Source organism: Gymnoscopelus microlampas (assembly GCF_963454915.1).
Source record: "Gymnoscopelus microlampas genome assembly, chromosome: 9".
NCBI classification, from domain to species: Eukaryota; Metazoa; Chordata; class Actinopteri; order Myctophiformes; family Myctophidae; genus Gymnoscopelus; species Gymnoscopelus microlampas.
Window position 1 is genome coordinate 890,299 of NC_139946.1, and position 22,119 is coordinate 912,417.

The 22,119-nt window shown below is 40.3% G+C and overlaps 1 protein-coding gene across 3 annotated transcripts in view; it reads right to left on the reverse strand.

Moving 5' to 3' along the window:
* Positions 1-808: 808 nt before the first annotated feature.
* The window catches only part of ddx10 (DEAD (Asp-Glu-Ala-Asp) box polypeptide 10), a 34,326-nt gene continuing 13,015 nt past the window's right edge, over positions 809-22,119 (reverse strand). Inside the window, exons 5-14 of one of the 3 annotated variants that reach the window (XM_084067306.1) lie at positions 20,274-20,415; positions 19,670-19,811; positions 17,769-17,923; positions 14,684-14,786; positions 12,511-12,713; positions 11,357-11,596; positions 8,522-8,685; positions 5,612-5,873; positions 4,665-4,815; positions 809-3,029 (exon numbers count right to left, since the gene is read on the reverse strand). In XM_084067306.1, coding sequence (XP_083923432.1) covers positions 2,814-3,029; positions 4,665-4,815; positions 5,612-5,873; positions 8,522-8,685; positions 11,357-11,596; positions 12,511-12,713; positions 14,684-14,786; positions 17,769-17,923; positions 19,670-19,811; positions 20,274-20,415 — 1,778 coding nt within the window. In that variant the 3' untranslated portion in view covers positions 809-2,813. Of the gene's footprint in view, positions 3,036-4,664; positions 4,816-5,611; positions 5,874-8,521; positions 8,686-11,356; positions 11,597-12,510; positions 12,714-14,683; positions 14,787-17,768; positions 17,924-19,669; positions 19,812-20,273; positions 20,416-22,119 lie in introns of all 3 variants that reach the window. The other 2 variants (XM_084067305.1, XM_084067304.1) reach the window with 2 other exon arrangements.

Consider the following 22,119-nt stretch of genomic DNA (forward strand, 5'->3'; position numbering starts at 1 on the left):
ATGTATTCACAATTTTTATTTTCTATATAATACTTCATCTTTTTTTCCTATACTATTTATTCATTTATTTAGTAGTAGTAGTTTTAGTAGTAGTAGTAGAAGACAGTAGTAGTAATAGTGGTAATAGCCTAGTAGTGGTAGGAATTGTATTTGAATTTCTTTCTTTCAGTTTAATAACCAAATTCATCATTATAGTACTAGGTCAGCCAATTATCTTCATTCCATACTTTTCTGCTCAATTCTCCATCAGATATAAAGGACCTCTTTTCTGGAACAGCTTACCTAGCCACATTACAGACTGTAGAGTTCAGTCAAGAAACAAATAATACACCTTCTATTGTCTAATCTAAGCATTACATCCTAAATTCTTGTCTGCCTTAAGGTTATTTTTCTTTCATTAAATATGTGTAGGTGGGTATGGACGTGTATGTGCGTTTGTACATGTGTAACTTATTTACATACTTATCATCATAGATTATATGTGCTATTACACTGTTTTTATTACTTGATCCTCTAATTATGCATTGATTGATAGACTATTTACATTGACTTTTATGATTATTTTGTTGTAGCTGGTTATCTTTCACTCACACACACACACACACACACACATACACACACACACACACACACACACACACACACACACACAAATTATGTATTTATTCAATAGGTTTCTTTGATTAAATGTTGTGATAAATGATGGGTTGGTTACACCATCTTTACTGCTTTCATCTTCACACTACTTTGACAAGAAATGTTTATGTGATCAAGATCAAATTCAACTTAAAATCATTAATCATCAATAGGTCTATTAAATATTTATTTAAAACATTTTGTTGACAATGTCAGACCATTTCAAATTACACAAGTCAAACTTAAATCATCCCCCAACTATCATTCACCTTATCAGACAAGACATCACTAAGTATATAAACTGATAATATTCTCCATTTAACCAAAAAAAGTCATAACTTGACCAAAAGCAAAAAAAGAATTTACTGAATTACACAGGAATAACTGTCCTGAAAGTAAATGTTTTCTGCTGTGATACTTCAAGCTTAACAAATACAAACATATGTATATGAAAACTATGATACAGAATGTCATACAGAAAATACAACAAATGGAAAACTAGTTTTGTGATACTTGTTTTGGTAAAACTTAAGGGTTAAATAGCTCTAAATTGTGACTTCCCCGTCCCTCAAGCTCTTTACTAAAACAGAAAATAAAGTTCCAGGTCGGGATACCAATTTCATCCAGTCAGGAGAGAGAAGTCATACAGGATACAGTAAATTGGAAGTGATGAATAAAAAAAAAACACCAAATTGGAAATTTGGAACCCTATAATATTGAAGCTGTCAACCTAACTGGAAATGTATTTTCTGTTTAAAGGAGCTAGAGAGACAGGCCCTGTATTAGATGTTGCCATTGCTTTAACAAGACTGTCAATAACATGCTGATAACTAGAACTGTACAGAAACCCTCACTGTGACCACACCCCAACACTCAAACTTCCATCCTCCACTGGCGTTGTTTCCTCACGCCTTAACCGCGGCCTCCGAGCGGGTAGACAGGAGGTTGAGCATAGGCTCTATTCACAGGAGTCATATTATGAAGACATTCACAGGTGTTACCAATGACACTAATGAAGGCTCTGTTCCATTCTTGGTCAAACAGAGTTAGGGTGCTGATATTGTGCCCCACAATGTTGACCCACTGGTGTAACAGAGTGTTTCCAGTGGGCCAACATGCACAATATCAGCACCCTGACTCTGTTGGGGTCCAGGGACCCTCATGGCCCCTTACAGGTGTGTAACTCTCAGAGTTATGGGGGTCGTGGAAACCACTGTGCTACACTAAATGGAACAGAGCCTTCATTAGTATCATTGGTAACACCTGTGAAGGAAGTGATAATATGGCTGCTGTGCATAGAGCCTATAGAGCATCGCAGTTGCGCAGAATCCGGGTGCCGGAAGTAAATACTCAATGCATTTTTCCCATTGACTTTTCCAAAAATATTTATATCAATGAATTTAAGCCTAGAATCAAGCCATCCAGGATTCTGGTGAATCATGACCATAAAACCTTTTTTTCTGTGATTTTTTAAATTTTATATTTAATGATATGATATACTATGTTTAATAAATACCCTTTGTTTTGCCGTTTTCAAAAAAGTTTTTTCAAAGAATCAAACGTTTTATGGTCATGATTCACCAGGATCCTGGATAGCTTGATTCTAGGCTTAAATTCATTTATATAAATATTTTCGGAAAAGTCAATGGGAAAAATGCATTGAGTATTTACTTCCGGCAACTGGAAGTGGGCGGGAACTGCGACGCTCTATTGGGATGTAGCTTTTGAAATGTCTCGTTCAGTGGTTCTCTAAGTGTCATCCAGGGACCCTCAGGATTCCTTGAGGAGATTTCAAATGGACCCTTTACAGTTCTGTAACTCTGAGAGTGTGCAAATGGAACCAAATGGACCCATAAGGTTGTCCTTGAAATTAAAGGAGTAGTTCACCCCCACAGAAAACACTCTATTTACTCACCCGATTACATATTAAATAAAAGGAGAAGTAGTATAAAAAGTTACATTTTCTTTTCCTATGGTTAGATTTTGGAAAGTTATACGCCATAGAAGACACTTGGGATGAAACTGTGAGCGTTGTTTTGGATCTTATAACCGGATTTAATTTAATCCAAGTATTTTATTAATTTTTGGATTGTTCCTTGTATTCAAGACATCACAGGGTGAGTAAACAATAGAAATAAAAGTCATGTTCTGTGTTAACTACTCGAGAGAACCATGCTCTAATTTTTTCTTCCCAGTAAATGCAGGACCAGTTCCTCGTCCTCAGCCAGAGAGAGGCCAGTGTCCAGCTGCTGTGTCGCATCTTCATCCTTACGCCGCCTCGCTCTCTTCCTGTTTCCTGTCGTTGGCTCTTCCTCATCCACCTCACTGCTGGCCTCGTCACTGCTGTGGCTGCGTTTCCTTCGCCCGCCAGCAGGGGGACTTCCCACTCCCTCCTCCTCCTCCAAAGATAAGAAAATATAAGACGTGTATTGAAATGCAGTCCTTAACTCATTAAGACCTGTGGCCATTCTTAAAAATGTTTATTTTTTAAGATTTTTCAAAAATAGCAGATATACAAGCTCATAGCGCGGCACTGAATAGCCAAAGAAGCCAAAGAAAAAAAGACATAAAGAGAAAAAAAGACATAACAAGGGAATGCACAGTAAGCATGTCAAATAGTGTCCTTACGGTACTGAACCGTTAATTAGTCTATTTAACGAGCTGAGCGACCATCGTGTGCATCATTATACATCTTCATGGCTACCGGCACATGAGACAGGCCAAGTCTACTGTGTGTCCCCTTAGGGAAGTCCATCATTTCCCCTCCTGCTAAAACTCCCCACTTCTGCTTTACTGCCCCTGTCTGTCTGTGGAATGCCCTCCCCGAACGCCTGAGAGCGCCACAGTCCACTGATGCTTTTAAAAAGTGGACTAAAAACCTACCTTTTTAACAAAGCATTTTCTTAATTATTCTTGGGCCTTTTTTTCCCCATGCCCTGATTTGACCTAGTTTTTAATTTTACCCTTTAGCCTAGTAGGGTCCCATGTAATTGTTTGGTTGCTTTGCTGTTTTATGCCATGTTTGTAAACCCTGTAGCCCTTTGAGCTTTACAAAAATGTGTTATAAATAAAATGTATAAATAATAATAATTTGTATTATTGTTATTATTATTATCTCCACGTGGAGTGTGGATTAAAGCAAAAATACAATCTAAATGTAAAATGATTCTGTTTTAGTAATATTGTTCCTGCTGTTTTACATACTGCCAACCAGGTGAGATTGAGGCTTTAACAGTTGCTTTTTATGAAATATCCGAGACATTATTTTTATGGAAAATGCTTCTAAACATAATTGCTAGTTTGACCACCTCAAATGCTCTTATCTTAAAAATGAAAAAAATAAATAAAAATAGCCCATCTACAAGCTCTCAACGTGTTGCATTGAGAGCTTGTAGATAGGCTATTTTCGCAGCGCAAATTTTTTCTATGGACTCCAAATGACTGAAATCAGTCGTGGCGACTGAGAACTTTAATGTGCCTTTAACCCATTAGAGACCGGGAAGGGAACGCATCTGTGTCATTTTAAGATGTCTTTGGCTATTCAAAAATAGCAGATATACAAGCTCATAGCGCGGCACCGAGTGCCGCGCAATGAGCTTGTAGATCTGCTATTTTTTGAAAAATCTTAAAAATGTGTGCAAATCTTTGAATGTATATTTTTCATAGTTTTAAAGCGAACATTTGGAACTCAAATCTTTGCTTCTGGGGATTCTACAAATAACTTCTAAATCCTAACAGGTTTTTGGAAAACAACAAAGTTTGAGAACCACTGATTATAATCAGTGGTTCTCAAACTTTTTCATGTCAAGGACCCCCAAAATGATATGTTTTTGACCGCGGACCCCCAATCTCAAAATATTTTTGTTCCAGGGACCCTCAGAAGCAAAGATTTGAGTTACAAATGTATGTATATATATTCAAAGATTTGCACACATTTTCACTATTTTTTCCCTAGAATTAGAAGAAAAAAAATGACACACAGATGCGTACCCGGTCTGAATGACTTAAGTGTGTGTCCCTATACGCACCTCCTCAGAGTCAGAGCGGAGCTGGTCCGGGTCGGGCAGCGAGGCGGGGTCAAACTCTTCCCCGTGGTCCGCTAGGTACGCCACCACTTCTTCTTCCTCATCGCCATCATCGGCGTCGGATGTCTTGCCGTCTCGGTTGCGGGCTTCCCGCCTGGCAGTAGCGTTGAACATTTGTGATTAAATCTTTGGTCAATAGTTGGTTGATCATCGATTAATTCATAAGCAGAGATAAAAAAAAATCGGAGAACCCCGATTTCCCTCAATAAAGTTCTATCTATAACATAAAAATCTAAATTGTGTTTGTTATATATTCCTTTATCAAATATTCATTATACCATTTGACATTAAGGCAATGTTTTTTTTTCTAAGAATAGATACATTTAATGAAATAATCGTGATTACATTTCACAGATTACATTTTCACAGCTTTTCTGTAATTGATACAATTACAGTTACTGTTCAATTCATCGTTTAATGGTTTCATTTAATTGAGTAAATTCTTATCGGCAATGAATAAATAGTTGTTTAACCCATTAAGACCTGAAGCCGATTCTACAAATGTCTCCTAAATCCCAACATGAAAAACGTATGTTTCTATGTCAGTGGTGCTTAACCTTTTTCATGTCAAGGACCCCCAAAATGATATGTATTTGGCCACGGACCCCCATCTCGAAATATTTTGTTCCAGCGACCCCCAGAAGCAAAGATTTGAGTTAAAAAATGTTTGCTTTAAAAGAATATATATATTCAAAGATTTGCGCACATTTTCACGATTTAAAAAAAATAGCAGATCTACAAGCTCATAGCGCAGCACTTGCCACGCTATGAGCTTATATATCTGCTATTTTTGAATAGCCAAAGTGTAAAACAATGCTCTTTATCTAAAACATTTTTAAAAAAATGACATGCATTCCAGGCCTTAATGGGTTAATTGTTACCATCCCTACCTGGCGGCCTTTGCTTTCAGTCTCTTGTCGCGGTGTTTCTCTTGGACTTTGCGTCTGTACTCCTGCTTGTCGAACTCCCGGTCCTCGCGCTGCAGCCTCTGCCGAGCCTTCTCCACGTCGATCCCGGAAACCCCTTCGTCGTCCTCCTGGTCGGCCGCGGCCGTGCGCTGGGCCGGCGGCCACTGCTGCACCGCCTCCCCGTCCTCGGTGAAGGTGGTCTTGGTGTTGACTTTGAGCTTTCTCTTCAGGACCTTCTTGGCATCTTAAAAAAAAAAGGATTTTACGGATAATGTTAAATGCTGGATATGTGGGTGCAGCAGCTAATCAAATGAATGCATGTAATCGATTCCTCAAAAAATAGTGATATTTGAATAATAAAATAATGAAGTATTAATCTATGCCTATTTTGGGCATGTCGTTGTAGGTGAAAAGTGAAATAAATACATTGATGATAGTGAAAATTGCAGATCTACAAGCTCATAGAGCATTGCGCCGCGTTGTGAGCTTGCACATCAGCTAAATTCATTATCTTTGCATTGACTGTTGTGCGAGGAAGTACAAAATAACAATAATGGTGTTTTTCACTGAAAATTCCTGTCCTTGGTTCTGGTGACTGATATGGGCCTTCTATTGCGTGAGGAGGCCGTGCTTTTTCAATTACTTTTTTAATTTATTTTTTATAATTCTTTTTGGAAAATTAAAAATATTAAAATAAAATAAATGAAAAAAGTAATTGAAAAAACACGGCGCCTCACGTATTAGGACAATATCAGTCAACGGAACCAATTTAAAGACCGTCTTAAAATTACCCCAAACATGTTCGAAAGTGAAATATCCCATTAAGTGGTTAATACTTTTCTATTTTTAAGTAATTCCCACATAATTATATGAAAAAAATAAGCTGATATTGTTGTTTGGATATGGACTAGTTCATGGGTCTTCCAACAGGGGATCCTCTAGGGCAAGGGTTCTCAACCTTTTCAGGCCACGACCCCCCAAAATAATCAGATTTGAACTGGGGAGCCTCCATCCGGACAAGCACTTGGAACAACATATTAACAGAAAAGATAATGTGTTTACACAACACTGATGCTAGTGCCGTCAAACACGTCTATGAAGCTATCTATGACATCTATTTACACATTTAATCTATAGGACCACAATGGAAACAAGCACCCAGGACTTTTATTTGTGTAGCCATAAGCCATTTAGACCCGAAGCCGATTTTTAAAATGCCTTTTAAATCCTAAACTAAGTTTTCTGAAAAACTTTGTTAACCCATTAAGGACCTGGAACGCATCTGTGTCACTTTAGATTTATTTGGCTATTCAAAAATAACAGATATACAAGCTCGAAGTGGATGGGAGTCTAAATCTTCGAAAAATCATATCTCCTTGGTCTTTGGGTCAAATTAAAAAAAAATTAAAAAACAAAAACAAAAAAACAACAACTTTTATTTTGAATTTTAGTTTTTTTTGAAAGAACGCAGATCTGCGTACATGGCAGCGTCGGTTCTAAGGACGCAAAAGAACGCAGATCTGCGTCCTTGGCAGCCAATGTGTTAAACAGTGATCAGCGAGGAGAAAAACTACAAAGAGAAAATGGCGTTTCAATTTCGTCGTTAGAACGGAGGCCGACGGGATCGGCAAAACCGGATCCCGGATAATTCCGTTTCCGGTGGTGCTACAATGAAATGTGCCGTATCGAAAATTGAAAAAAGTGCAATGTGAACTTTTTTTTAGAAAAAAAGAAAAAAACACCACTTTGCGTAGGTCTATGCGACTGGCACGTGGCGGCTTTAAATAGGTTCGCGTAGCTCTATGCGATTGGCACTCAATGTGTTAATCACTGGTGTGTCTTCTCATATTTTACTGTATTTGTTTTGTCTTCTGTACTATGTCTACTTGCCTTGTATTGTTGACGATGATGTATTTTTTTTGTATGGATAACTATACCACGTTTTTTTTAACAGCCTGCTCAGGGACTACAGATGAAAATTAGCCAACTCTGGCTAACTCTGGCTCATTTACATGGACGTGAATAACTGACATGTTGATCAATGTGCATTGTCCCTGTTAAATAAACAAATAAATAAAATGAGTTGCTTCGCATCACGTTTTGAGCTTGTAGATCTGCTACTTTTGATGCGTTTGTGTGACGCATGGCCATACTGATGTCACTGCGTAGATATTAGTCTAGAATCTCTGTGTCGAACCTGACTTTCCAAGGGGCGGATTACAAAAAAAATACCTCTGGTGAAAAACTCGCCCCATATTTGTATACTGGGCCCTGATTGGTGCCCCACAACTTCGGGGGCAACAAAAGCCAATCGCAACCGAGTGGGGCCAGACTAATCTGCAGAGGGTTTATACGCTCTATTCACAGCAGCCATATTATGAAGACATTCACATGTGTTACCAATGATACTAATGAAGGCTCTGTTCCATTTAGTGTAGCACAGTGGTTTCCACAACCCCCATAACTCTGAGAGTGTACAAATGGAACCAAATGGACCCGTAATTTGTACACTCTCAGAGTTACACACCTGTAAGGGGCCATTTGGAAGCCCATGAGGGTCCCTGGACCCCAACTGTAGACCCACTGGTGTTTCCAGTGGGCCAACATGCACAATATCAGCACCCTGACTCTGTTTGACCAGAATGGAACAGAGCCTTCATTAGTATCATTGGTAACACCTGTGAAGGAAGTGATAATATGGCTGCTGTGAAGAGAGCCTATTGCTTCTAAACATATTTGTTTTTGCACTGGGAGATTCGTATGGTTTCCAGGCTAGCTTCATCTCTCTCTCTCTCAGATAAAGGGGTACTTGGCCTGAAAAATGTTGAAGACCCCTGGAACTAGTGAGCAAATATCAGAAGTTGTCTCTAACATCTTACATGTTGTCCTTACCTTTAAATTTGGTCTCTTTGGCGGTTTTCTTTTTGGGTTGGGCGGTAACTTCCTCCTCCTCCTCCTCAGGCTCTTCGCCTTCAGTGACATTAAAGACGTCTTTCCTCTTGACCGTCAGCAAATCTAAATCCCTCAGATTGTCGTCGTCGTCGTCCTCACTGTCGCTGCAGAGTCACAAACACAACGTGAATCAGCTTCAGTCACATCACAGGTTACCCCATAGTCTGTTAAAAGTAACTATGCAGTGTCCCGGTTTATCAAACTTAATGGTATGAAAACAATTTGTTCTATTTCTAAACTCTATGTAGTGTTTTCTGAGGAGAGCAATGTGGATTGTTGAGCTGGATTGGGGTAAAGTGAGTGGTGATAAAATAATGACACATGCACAGGGGTGCACATAACTGGTGCGCAGGTGCGCATGCGCACCCAAAATAAATAATGCGCGGCACATCAGACGACGCAAGGCGCTTTTGCGTACCAACAGCTGGGACAGGAATGTCCAAGCTTTTATTTTTTAGCAAAACTAAAAAATAAAAGCCTGGAGATCGAGGCTAGGAATTTACTTCCTGAAGCCACACTCACACAATCACGCTAAAGCACGCGTCGGCCCCATGTAAAGCCATTAGGCGCAGGGGTAGGGGACGCATGCTGCACGTGATTGTGTGAGTGTCGCCTCGCATCGCCTTGCATTGCCTCGCTGCGTGCACGCAGCCAGCAGCGGCTGTTAGAGGCACTCGTCAGTCGTCACCAATGATGAACGCACCGCAATGGTGCAAAATATGCCGTGAACGTCCCAATCTGGCGGATAAAAGCAGCGCAGCACAGGACACCTTTGATGAGGCAGTATTGCTTTGTTTAATTTTGTTTTCATTTCCTGGAAAAAAATATATTTTGGAGTTGGTTTCTGCCCAACAGCAGAGATATACAAAGGCACATTTATAAAGGCCAGTGATTTAAAACGAGGCACAGACCCAGCAAGCCTGATCTCGGATGTCGGAGCTCGTATCACCTTTTGTTTTTAAGTAACATTTTGGGAATGACCAGCCGTACTTTGGCGTGAGGATCGCAGGCTACAACCTGAATCGGATGGGGTGAGTAAGTCAGATATATATAAGACGGGTAAGACCGGACCTGGTCTTGTAGGTAATTCATCCAATGTTTTAATCAATTCTAAAAGAATTGAGAGTAGCCTGTGCACTAGTGATGCGCGGGTTGACCCGTAACCCGCGGGACCCGCGGGTCAACCCGCGGCGTGGGTGGGTCGAGTCAGAATTTCGGAGGCAATTATGCGGGCTGCGGGTGAGCGCTCTCACACGCAAAAAAAAATAAAAAAAATAACATGCTCTTGTTTTGTCTTTATTCCTAATAAGAATAAGAATAATAACGATAAAACAGTTTGAATACACTTGGGGATTATTTTCTAACCATGATTTTACAGAATTAAAAAAAAATCGCGGGTCGCGGGGCGGGTTGAGCCATAGATTTATATATGGGTTCGCGGGGCGGGTTGAGGCGGATTGGGTTCCGGGGAGGGGCGGGGCGGGCCGAGTCATGAAAAAACCCGACCCGCGCATCACTACTGTGCACGGAGGCTGGAATGGGTTAAATGTGACCAAACGTTCAAGAAACGGGTAAAAGCCAATCTGTAGCATTCCGAACCAACTGCAGACTGTGGATAGATTGGCATAATTTGCTACAAATGATGTAGCGATGTGCAATATATAAGCAGCTTGTAAGTTACTTATAAAGCTTTGATTACAATTTTGAGGTATTTGTACTTTACTTGAGTATTTCCAATTTCTAATACTTTTACTTCTACTCCACTACATCTCAGAGGAAAATATTGTACTTTTACTCCACTACAATTATTTGAAAACTTTAGTTACTAGTTACTTTTCAGATACAAATGATTACATTATAAAACATACATTAACCACTTTAGCCCTATTTTATACATAGGCTATTTGAAAATAGCCGATCTACAAGCTCACACCGCGTCGCGATGCAACGCGTTGTGAGCTTGTAGATCTGCTATTTTCAAATAACTTAGTACTTTTACTTTTGGTACTTTAAGTACATTTTGATGCCAATACTTTTGTACTTTTACTCAAGTAAATTTGGAATTCAGCACTTTTACTTGAGTAAAACACTTGAGTAATTTTTCCACCACTGGGTTTAGGGCCAAAATACATTTCTGAACCATCCAGACCTCTCAGGTCATCTGGGAAAGGTTTGCCTTCTGTCCCTAGTATCAAAACTAAACGAGGAGATGCAGCATTTCGTTTTCATCAGCGGTGGAAAAAGTACTCCGATATTTCACTTAAGTAAAAGTAGCAATACCACAATATAAAATTACTCTGTTACAAGTAAAAGACCTGTGTTCAAAATGTTACTTGAGTAAAAGTACAAAAGTACTGGCTTCAAAATATACTTTAAGTACCAAAAGTTAAAAGTACTAAAATGTTTGAAAATAGCAGATCTACAAGCTCACAATAGTGAGCTGAGCTTGTAGATTGCGTTGTGAGCTTGTAGATCGGCTATTTTCAAATAGCCTAGGTATAAAATAGGGCTAAAGTGGTTAATGTGTGTTTTAAAATGTAATCAGTTATATCTGCAAAGTAACTAAAGTTTTCAAGTAATTGTAGTCGAGTAAAAGTATAATATTTGTAATAAAATGGTTGAGAATCACTGCTAAAGCCGTGTAAAGAATCTTCTCTTATGGGGGTCCCTGGCATATCTTTTCAAATGGAGGCTAATAAGTGTCAATTTGGGGGTCCTTGACATGAAAAAGTTTGAGAACCACTGTGCTATACAAATAAACGTGCCTTGCCTTACCTGGGGTTAGACTGTAGCACCTCTTCATGCTCCTCCTCATCATCATCACCACTATCTTCACTGTCACCATCTGTCTCTTCTGAGCTCTGGCTTTCTGCGTGAGAAGCCTGTTTCAGCTTGGCCTTGAAGGTCTTCAACTCGTCCTCCTCCTCCTCCTCCTCAGACTGATCTTCATCTCTCTGCACATCTTCTTTTGTGTCCGCCGTGTGTTTTTGAGCGACGCTCTTCAGGAAGCGCACCCTGGGAATAGTTACAACAACACTTCATTTGACTAATTCATTGAATCCATTATTTTAGATTTCTTTGGCTATTCAAAAATAGCAGATCATAGTGCTATGAGCTTGCATATCTGCTATTTTTGAAAAATCGTGTAAATGTGTGCAAATCTTTGAATATGTATATATTTTTATACAATTTTAAGCGGTGCAACCGCTCCTATAAGAGGGTTTAGGACCATCGGTGGTGAAAGTTTTTCTTTCCGTCGTGAAAATGTGTCTTTCGCTGTGACGCCATGCTGTGGAAAACACGCCCATAGCCTAAAAAAAAGAAATCACACCCAGTGTGATTGGCTAGCGAGACACATGATGAAATTAACTTCAAACTTCGCAGACACGCTATGATTGGCTAGTGAGACGCATGATGAAATTAATAATAATGTAAAAAATTTAAGCACGTCACTTCGCAGGACGTGCTGTGATTGGCTACCGAGATGCATGATGAAATTAATAACTCATAAATAGCACCGCTCACTTCACACTGGGTGTGATTTTTTTAATACATTTTATAACATTTGTAACTCATATTTTTGCCTCTGGGGGTCCCTAGAACAATTTATTTTACAAATGTTCGCTTAAAAAACTATATTTATTTAAAGATTTGCACATTGTCACGATTTAAAAAAATATATATAGCAGATCTACAAGCATATCTACAAGCTCATATGAAATTGTAGATATGCTTTATTTAGAATAGCCAAAGAAAAAAAAATATATATACAAGCTCACAGCTTGTATATCTGCTATTTTTGAATAGCCAAAGTATAAAATAATGGTTAAAGTGGTTACACCAATGTGTTCCCGGTCTTAATGGGTTAAAAAGCTAGTTTACCTTGAAGGCAGGGCCTCAGAGAAAGGGCGTATTAGAAGCTAGTTTACCTGGGAGGCAGGGCGAGGCCCAGGGACAGAGCGTACTCCTGCAGCTGCAGCTGGAAGACGTCAAACACCCGCTTGTTCTTCATCAGGTAGACGGAGCGCAGGTAGGACACGAAGCACCTCTGAGCCCTGGCCTTCTGCTCCTGCTCCTGAGCCAGGAAGCCTGACAACTTCTGCTGCACGTCTTGGAACTTCTCCGGGTTCACCTGAAAATACATCAACACCGAAATTTAGAAACTCTAACAGACTTGTGTAGATTAATCGATTAACAAATGTATGTTTCTATATCAGTGGTGCTCAAACTTTTTCATGTCAAGGACCCCCAAAACTATATGTATTTGGCCGCGGACCCCCATCAACATATTTTGTTCCAGGGACCCCCAAGAAGCAAAGATTTGAGTTAAAAATGTTCGCTTTAAAAATATATATATTCAAAGATTTGCACACATTTTCACGATTTTTGAATAGCCCAAAGTGTAAAATAATGCTTTTTAGCTCAAATCTAAAAAGAACACAGTTCCAGGTCTTAATGGGTTAAGCTAGAGGCAGGTTTTTTTTCTTCTTTGGGATGGAACCGACTGCAGATTTTCAGGGACAACGGGAGGATTTTACAATTCGGTGATGAAGAAAAATACAATTACAAATGGCATGTTTTTGTTTGCCAAACAATAGGTAGCATATGCACTTCCTCTAAATTTGCTCTGACAAAGGATTAATGTCATCACTCGTTAACCTTGGCCAAACATTTGAATTGAGTTAAACAGAGTTGAAGGCTTAATATTTAATATATTTATGTCAGCAGCGCCACTAGTCTTTTTTTTTTAAGAGGTATCATTTTAACTCATTCACTGTCAGATATAAATAAATAAATCACCCACTGCCAGCGATGTTTCGTTTCCTTTTTCCTTAAAAGGAATTTGATATTCCTTTTATCAGACACGCCCCTTCCTATATAAACATATTATAACACACGGCCCTGCTTCCGGTCACCGATATTGTCCTTGAAATGCTGTGGGCTTAGGGAGACGAGCACGAGCATAAAAAGGTGGAGCTACAGCATGTTGGGGGGACCACTATGTGACAGAGAGGCAGAGAAGAAATCCTCAAACACATACAGTTTACATTTACTGTAACATCAAACAGCCGACAGTGTAAACAATGAATCAATGGCCATTTACTGTACCATTGGCCTATATTTGGCTGTAGACGAACAATAAAAAAAAAAAAAATTATAATTAACTCATACACTGCCACTGACGTAATAAACGTAATTATTCCCGTTTACCAAACCTGCCACTGACGTAAAAAACGTAATTATTAATTTAAAAAAAAAAAAAAAAAACAATTTTTTATTTTTTTATTTTTTTATTTTTTTGGACCCAAAGACCAAGGAGATATGATTTTTCGAAGGAAAAGACTCCCATCCACTTCCTTGTTAACTTAAAGCTTAAAAATTCTGTATCTCAGCTCCTGAGTACTTTTTTTTTTCAATGAAAAATCTCTGGCAGTGGGCAAACGCGGCCAGCAATAAGTCTGGCAGTGAATGAGTTAAAATAAACATATGTAAAATCGAAGATGTATTCATGAATATTTGGGGGGGGGGGGGGGAAACGTTGGCATGCCCAATACTGATGTTAGGGGAATTAATTTAATTGATTACATTTTTTAAGACAAGGACAAGTTCTCACACTTATGCCAGTGTTGTGAGCTTGTAGATTGGCTATTTTCACAAGATGTATGTGTGAAACCGAGTCAAACTAAATGTAATGCCTCAACTCCTACAATACCAAGTGCTTGTCAGGGTGGGGCGGTCCCCAGTTCAAATATATATATATTTTTTTGGGGGGGGTCGCGGCCTGAATTGTTTGAGAACCACTGCCCTATTTGAGATCCATATGACCATCTGTTAGACCACGGACCCCTGTGTTAAGACCTGGAACGAAAAATAGCAGATATACAAGCTCATAGCGCGGCACCGAGTGCCGCGCTATGAGCTTGTAGATCTGCTAATTTTTTTTAAATCGTGAAAGAATATTGTTTACATTATTTTCAAAAAACCTGTTAGGATTTAGATTTTTTTTAGAATCGGCCTCAGGCCTTAATGGGTTAAGTGGGGAAACACAATGCAAACACATTAGCCATGTCATCGAGGCAGCACCGTTATGTGTGGTCTGACCTGGATCTTATTAATTGGAACCTTCTTCTCTTGCAGCTGAGCGGCCATTCCATTCTCCTCTGATGGCAGCAACAGTAGCAAGGCCTCTCCGCCCTCCTTGTACCTGTCAATGGCAGCATGGCATTAGAGATGTACCGATACCATTTGTTTCCTTTCCCGATACCAATTCTGATACCCATAACTTGCGCATCGGTTGATACCGAGTACCGATCCGATCTGTGTCATTTAAAAAACAATCTAAGACAGTGGCTCTCAAAGTGAGTCCAGGCACACTCTCAGGGTTCCTTGAGGGGGTTCCAAATGGACCCTTACAGGTCTGTAACTCTGAGAGTATACACATGGAACCAAATGGACCCGGAAGTTCCAGGGGGGTCCCCAGCAAAATGTGTTAATACAGCATCACAATTATTTAAACCCATTAAGACCTGAAAAAAAAAAAATCATGTTGCTTTAACAGTGGTTCTCAAACTTTTTCATGTCAAGGACCACCCAAAATGATATGTGTTTGGTCGCGGACCCCCATCTCCAAAATATTTTGTTCCAGGGACCCCCCAGAAGCAAAGATTTGGGTTATAAATGTTTGCTTTAAAAATACAAATATATTCAAAGATTTGCACAAAAGATTTTTTTCAAAAATAGTACAAACTCATAGCGCGGCAACCGCAATACAGTGGGGCAAAAAAGTATTTAGTCAGCCACCATTGTGCAAGTTCTCCCACTTAAAAAGATGAGAGAGGCCTGTAATTTTCATCATAGTTATACATCAACTATGAGAGACAAAATTAGGAAATAAAATCCAGAAAATCACATTGTCTGATTTTTAAAGAATTTATTTGCAAATTATGAGGAAAATAAGTATTTGGTCAATAACAAAAGTTCATCTCAATACTTTGTTATATACCCTTTGTTGGCAATGACAGAGGTCAAACGTTTTCTGTAAGTCTTCACAAGGTTACCACGCACTGTTGCTGGTATGTTGGCCCATTCCTCCATGCAGATCTCCTCTAGAGCAGTGATGTTTCGGGGCTGCCGCTGGGCAACACACTTTCAACTCCCTCCAAAGATTTTCTATGGGGTTGAGATCTGGAGACTGGCTAGGCCACTCCAGGACCTTGAAATGCTTCTTACGAAGCCACTCCTTCGTTTCCCGGGCGGTGTGTTTGGGATCATTGTCATGCTGAAAGACCCAGCCACGTTTCATCTTCAATGCCCTTGCTGATGGAAGGAGGTTTTCACTCAAAATCTCACGATACATGGCCCCATTCATTATTCCCTTTACACAGATCAGTCGTCCTGGTCCCTTTGCAGAAAAACAGCCCCAAAGCATTATGTTTCCACCCCCATGCTTCACAGTAGGTATGGTGTTCTTTGGCTGCAACTCAGCATTCTTTCTCCTCCAAACACGAGAAGTTGAGTTTCTACCAAAAAGTTCTATTTTGGTTTCATCTGACCACATGACATTCTCCCAATCCTCTTCTGGATCATCCAAATGCTCTCTAGCAAACCTCAGACGGGCTTGGACATGTACTGGCTTAAGCAGGGGGACACGTCTGGCACTACAGGATTTGAGTCCCTGGCGGCGTAGTGTGTTACTGATGGTAGCCTTTGTTACTTTGGTCCCAGCTCTCTGCAGGTCATTCACTAGGTCCCCCCGTGTGGTTCTGGGATTTTTGCTCACCGTTCTTTAAAAAAAAAAAAAAAAAATTGATCCTACGGGGTGAGATCTTGCGTGGAGGAATGGGCAAACATACCAGCAACAGTGCGTGGTAACCTTGTGAAGACTTACAGAAAACGTTTGACCTCTGTCATTGCCAACAAAGGGTATATAACAAAGTATTGAGATGAACTTTTGTTATTGTCCAAATACTTATTTTCCTCATAATTTGCAAATAAATTCTTTAAAAATCAGACAATGTGATCTTCTGGATTTTTTTCCTAATTTTGTCTCTCATAGTTGATGTATAACTATGATGAAAATTACAGGCCTCTCTCATCTTTTTAAGTGGGAGAACTTGCACAATGGTGGCTGACTAAATACTTTTTTGCCCCACTGAATCTGCTATTTTCGAATAGCCAAAGACATCAAAAAATGACCCGGTCTTAATGGGTTAAACACTTTATCCATGTATATGTTGGATATTCAAAAATAATAGATCTACAAGCTCACAGCACATCAGCTTGTACATCTTGCTACGAGTGTCTTCCGACATTCTGAGATTTGGGCATTCATACTGTCTCGCTGACAGCCTCGACACACAATGTAAACAAGGAAGTGTCTCGTCTTCCAAACCCATCAGTCGTAGACATTTAAGTAAGCGTCTGTGTCCTTTCATCTTTCCAGAGGTAGGTGACGCCGTCGATGGACGTCCTGCACGACAAGTTTTTTGTCGCTTTGACGTCACTTTCGTTGTGTGAAACACTTGTGGCTCCGAGTATAAAATAGGTAGGTATCTAGTTGCCTAGCAACATAGAGACAGAGAGCACTGCAAGCTTCTTTTTTTTTTTAAATTAGGATTATTTTTTTTTTAATTAGGAATATTTACAGCACAAATCTTGTATGGGGGTCCCTGGTATAATACATTTTCAGATGGGGGTCCGCAGTGGGGGTCCTTGACATGAAAGGGTTTGAGCACCACTGCTTCACCCTGGCCGTGCGTCCCACTCTGTGGATGTAGGTCAGGGTTTCTCAGAGTGGGTGATGCAGAATATTTTGAGAACATTTGACTTAGTAAGAAGGACGCGAGTTGCACTGCACTAGGTGCATTCTTTATTCAGTCTACACCAAATCTCTTCAAATCTCGCCAAAAATAGCAGACCTATACAAGCTCACGACGCACCATGTTGTGACGTGTTGTGAACTTGTAAATCTGCTATTTTTGGTGAATGTTCCCCCCAAGAATAGGGATGCTGGGGTTCAAGTGGGTATGTAGATGATGTATATATTTAAGTATTGTAATATGACATCAATTTTAGGTTCTACAAAGTAACAATGTAAATCAGGGGTGCCGTGGATGAAAAAGTTATTTACAGGGGCGCCCTGAGCCAAAAAAACGCTTGAGCACCACTGATGTAGGTGTTAGTTTACCTGGCGGTGCGTCCCACTCTGTGGATGTAGGTGTTGGCGTCCTCTGGACAGTCAAACTGCAGCACCCAGTTGACGGTAGGGAAGTCCAGGCCTCTGGCAGCGATGTCAGTGGCAAACAGCACGGCACTCTTCTTCTTCACAAACTCGTTGTACACCTAGCGACGGTGCAGGAGAGAAGGTGTCACATATTACAGTGTGCATGCCCAGTGGTGGAAAGTAACTAAGTACATGTACTCAAGTACTGTACTAAAGTATAATTTTGAGGTATTTGTACTTTAGTTGAGTATTTCCAATTTCCAATACTTTTACTTCTACTCTACTACATCTCGGAGGCAAAAATTGTATTTTTACTCCACTACAATTATTTGAAAACTTTAGTTACTAGTTACTTTCCAGATTGATTACTTTTTCCACTCCTTGGGGGGTTTCCTGGGGGTCCCCAGCTAAATGAGTTACTATAGCATCAAAATCTATTTAACTCGTTCCCTGCCAGACTTATTTCTGGCTGTGTTTGCCCATTGCCAGCGATTTAGTGTTTTTTTATAAAATTGTTTAAAAATTCACGTTTTTTTTTTTTCATTATGATCGCAAGTCCAGTTGTTTCTAAACACACAGGCGAGGCGTGCACGGCGCTCAGACAACAAACATTACGGTCGAGGCGGAGCCCTTCTCCTCCAGCCCAGCGTTAAACAGCATGCATGGCCATCTGAATGGAAAACTCACTTTCTTTTTCCACCTCGCCACAATCCTCGCTAAATCCCTTATGATCGCGTATTCAACTGTTTGTAGACACACAGGGTAGTTGTGTGAGTGGCCCAGAGAAGAAATTTTCAATCGGCGACATTCCATTTTGCAGCAGTAGCAGTTTCAAAACAGCGACGCGAAACAGTGTTCCGCGGCGGAGAAATGCAAAGCCGAACAGGAAGTGGGCGGGAGCGAAAATCTTTGATATGACGTATTTCCGTATCCGGGTGTGCTACAATGAAATGTGTCACTTCGAGAGATGAACGACGGTGAGATCTTGTTTTAAAAAATGATTTAGCAAAATTACGTTTTTTACGTCCTAGGCAGGTTTGGTAATTGGAAAAAAATAAGTTTTTTACGTCCTAGGCAGTGTATGAGTTAATGTGTGTGTGTGTCTTGTGTGAGTGTGAAGCAGGGCGTTCCTGAAAAAGAGAATTAGTTCTCAGCAAACCTCCCCCGGGTAGAAATATTATTAAAGTAAAAAAGACAAAAGAAAAGAAAATGGCACAGTGGTATAGTGCCTACCGCGGAGGTTGTGGGTTCGAATCCACTGTGGTGCACCCGGCTTTGTCAAAGCGTATAAATCAGTGGTTTTCAACCTTTTTCGCGTCAAGGACCCCCCAAATTGACACTGGACCACTGGTTGAAAACCCCTGGTAGAAATGAACACAATTGGCTTGTGATTGGGGGAAGGGAAGCCGGGCGGGATGGGTGATAATTGTTATTGCACGTAATCCTACGGGCTGGGGGCGGAGCCTGTCAGCAGGGAGTGTTGGGCGGGAGGAGTAGGATAAAGGCTCTACGTCCTCCAGGTGGAGGCTCCTCACCGGCAGGTGAGGAGAGGAATTCCTCTCCAAGTGTGTGGGGAGGAATTAATTGGCATTATAATGACTAAATTGGGGAGAAAAGGCAAAAAATACAATCAATTTTAAATGTGTCCGACAATATGGTCATGTATTTGCATTTGTATCATTCAAAACATCAATGAAACGCCCCGGACCGCAGGCCTAGCGGTCTAGGCTATGATGTAGGCTGGCAGTGTTTGCGGGTTCGAGTCCCGTTCCCGACAATCTTTGCTGCATGTCTCTCCCCATCTCTCGCTCCCTGTTCCCTGCCCCCCCCCCCCCCGCCCAAAAAAAACAAACAATGGATCTAACCTCCACTCTCTTCATCTGTTGCTGCTTGCCGTGCAGGGCCAGGATGGGCATGCCCGGACGCAGGCGGCAGAACGCCCGGAACAGATACTGGATCTGCTTACAGCTGCTGAAGAACACGATGATCTTCTTCTGCAGGTGGCTCCTGACGCAGGAGTAGAGCATGTTTAGTTTAAGAGCATGCACTCAAAAAATATGAAATGAAAAGAATGAGTGAAAATAGCCGATGCTATTTTTGTACGTCGCCATTTTACAGGGTATAATGCAGGGTTAAGTGGTTTATCACCAGTGGTGTAAAGTAACTAAGTACATTTACTCAAGTACTCAAACAATTGAGTACTTTTTCCACCACTGTTTATCACACTAATCGATTTAGTCGATTATAAAAAGCAAGATTATACCACTTTAACCCTATATATTAGCTGATCTACAAGCTTGTGATGTGTTGCGAGCTTGTAGATCAGCTAATAAATAAAATAATCTGGAAACAAATCTACAGATTTCTTTACATTTTAACAACACATATATTGTACGGGTGTCTGCGGCCCAAAAGCATATTATTTTGGGGGTCCTTTGACATGAAAGGTCTGGAGAAGCACCGTCCTACCTGATGAAGGAGTAGAGCAAGTTGACCTTCTGGTGGAGCTCACAGACCACATAGCTCTGCTCCAGGGTGGCGGGGGTGCTGAACTTGGCTCTCTCGTGAACCCACACATATTCGGGGTCCTTCAGGCTGAGCCGCGCCAGGTCTTGAAAAAAAAAAGAGGGTGTTATTATCAGTGGTTCTGTATTTGGACCCCCCATCTCAAAATATTTTGTTCCAGGGACCCCCCAGAAGCAAAGATTTACACTAAAATGTTCGCTGTAAAAATATTTTTTTTTCAAAAAGAGCAGATCTACAAGCCCATAGTGCGAGACGAAGTGACACGCTCTTTGTTTCTATAGTGTTTGTTCAGGAACAGGGGTCTCCATGTCTCTGCAGCTCTTTAACCCATTGAGACCTGAAGCCGATTCTACATGTCTCCTAAATCTCAACAGTTTTCTGAAAAACGTTTGTTTCTATATCAGTGGTGCTCAATCTTTTTCATGTCAAGGACCCCCACAATTATATGTATTTGGCCACGGACCCCCATTTCAAATATTTTGTTCCAGGGACCCCCAGAAGCAAAGATTTGAGTTAAAAATATTCGCTTTAAAAATATATATATTCAAAGATTTGCACACATTTTCACGATTTTTCAAAAATAGCAGATCTACAAGGTCATAGCGCGGCACTTGGTGCCGCGCTATGAGCTTGTAGATCTGCTATTTTTGAATAGCCCAAAGTGTAAAATAAAGCTTTTTTAGCTCAAATAAAAAAAATGACACAGTTCCAGGTCTTAATGGGTTAATAAACACAAATTGTGTCCTGTTCATTTCTTTGTGTCGTCACTTCCAATTTCACATGGAACTTTCAGTTCTCTCTCCTGATTGGATGAAATCGGTATCCCGGCCAGAGAATGTATTTTCTGTTTGCTAAAGAGCTGGAGAGACATTGGAGACTATAGACTACGGTTTACTGAGCCCATGCTCTAGTAGTCTACAGTGTTGTAGACTACTAGAGCATGGGGTCTTCAACAGCGGGTTGTAAAATCGTTTTTTTATTTAGATGAATCACTTGAACCTTAGCATCCCTATTCTAGGGGGGGGGGGATAGCAGATCTACAAACTCACGTGTCACGCTGCGACGTGTTGTGAGCTTGTAGATCGGCCATTTTCACAATAAAATGAATCCAACATACGAACGAAACACATACAGTACGATAGTGCTGTCAAACAAGTCTATAAAGCTATGAAATCTATGAAAAGGTTTAATCCGCAATTCATCTCGCTCTCAACTAAGGGGTCCTGTGCTTAAACCGAAGGAAAAAAGCTTGTATATCTGCTATTTTTGAAAAATCGTTACATTTGTAACTCAAAGCTTTGCTTCTGAGGGTAAAAAAATAAATATTTTACAAATGTTCGCTTTAAAAAGTATATATTCAAAGATTTGCACAAAATGTTCAGGATTTCCAGTGCCGCGCTATCAGCTTGTAGATCTGCCCTTTTTGAATAGCCCAAAGAAATCTAAAAATGACAGAGATGCGTTCCCGGATTGAATGGGTTAACACATTGAGACCTGAAGCCGATTCTACATGTCTCCTAAATCTCAACAGTTTTCTGAAAAACGTATGTTTCTATATCAGTGGTGCTCAATCTTTTTCATGTCAAGGACCCCCAAAATTATATGTATTTGGCCACGGACCCCCATCAAAATATTGTGTTCCAGGGACCCCCCAGAAGCAAAGATTTGAGTTAAAAATGTTCGCTTTAAAAATATACATATTCAAAGATTTGCACACATTTTCACGAATTTTCAAAAATAGCAGATCTACAAGCTGTGCCGCGCTGTGAGCTTGTGTATCTGCTATTTT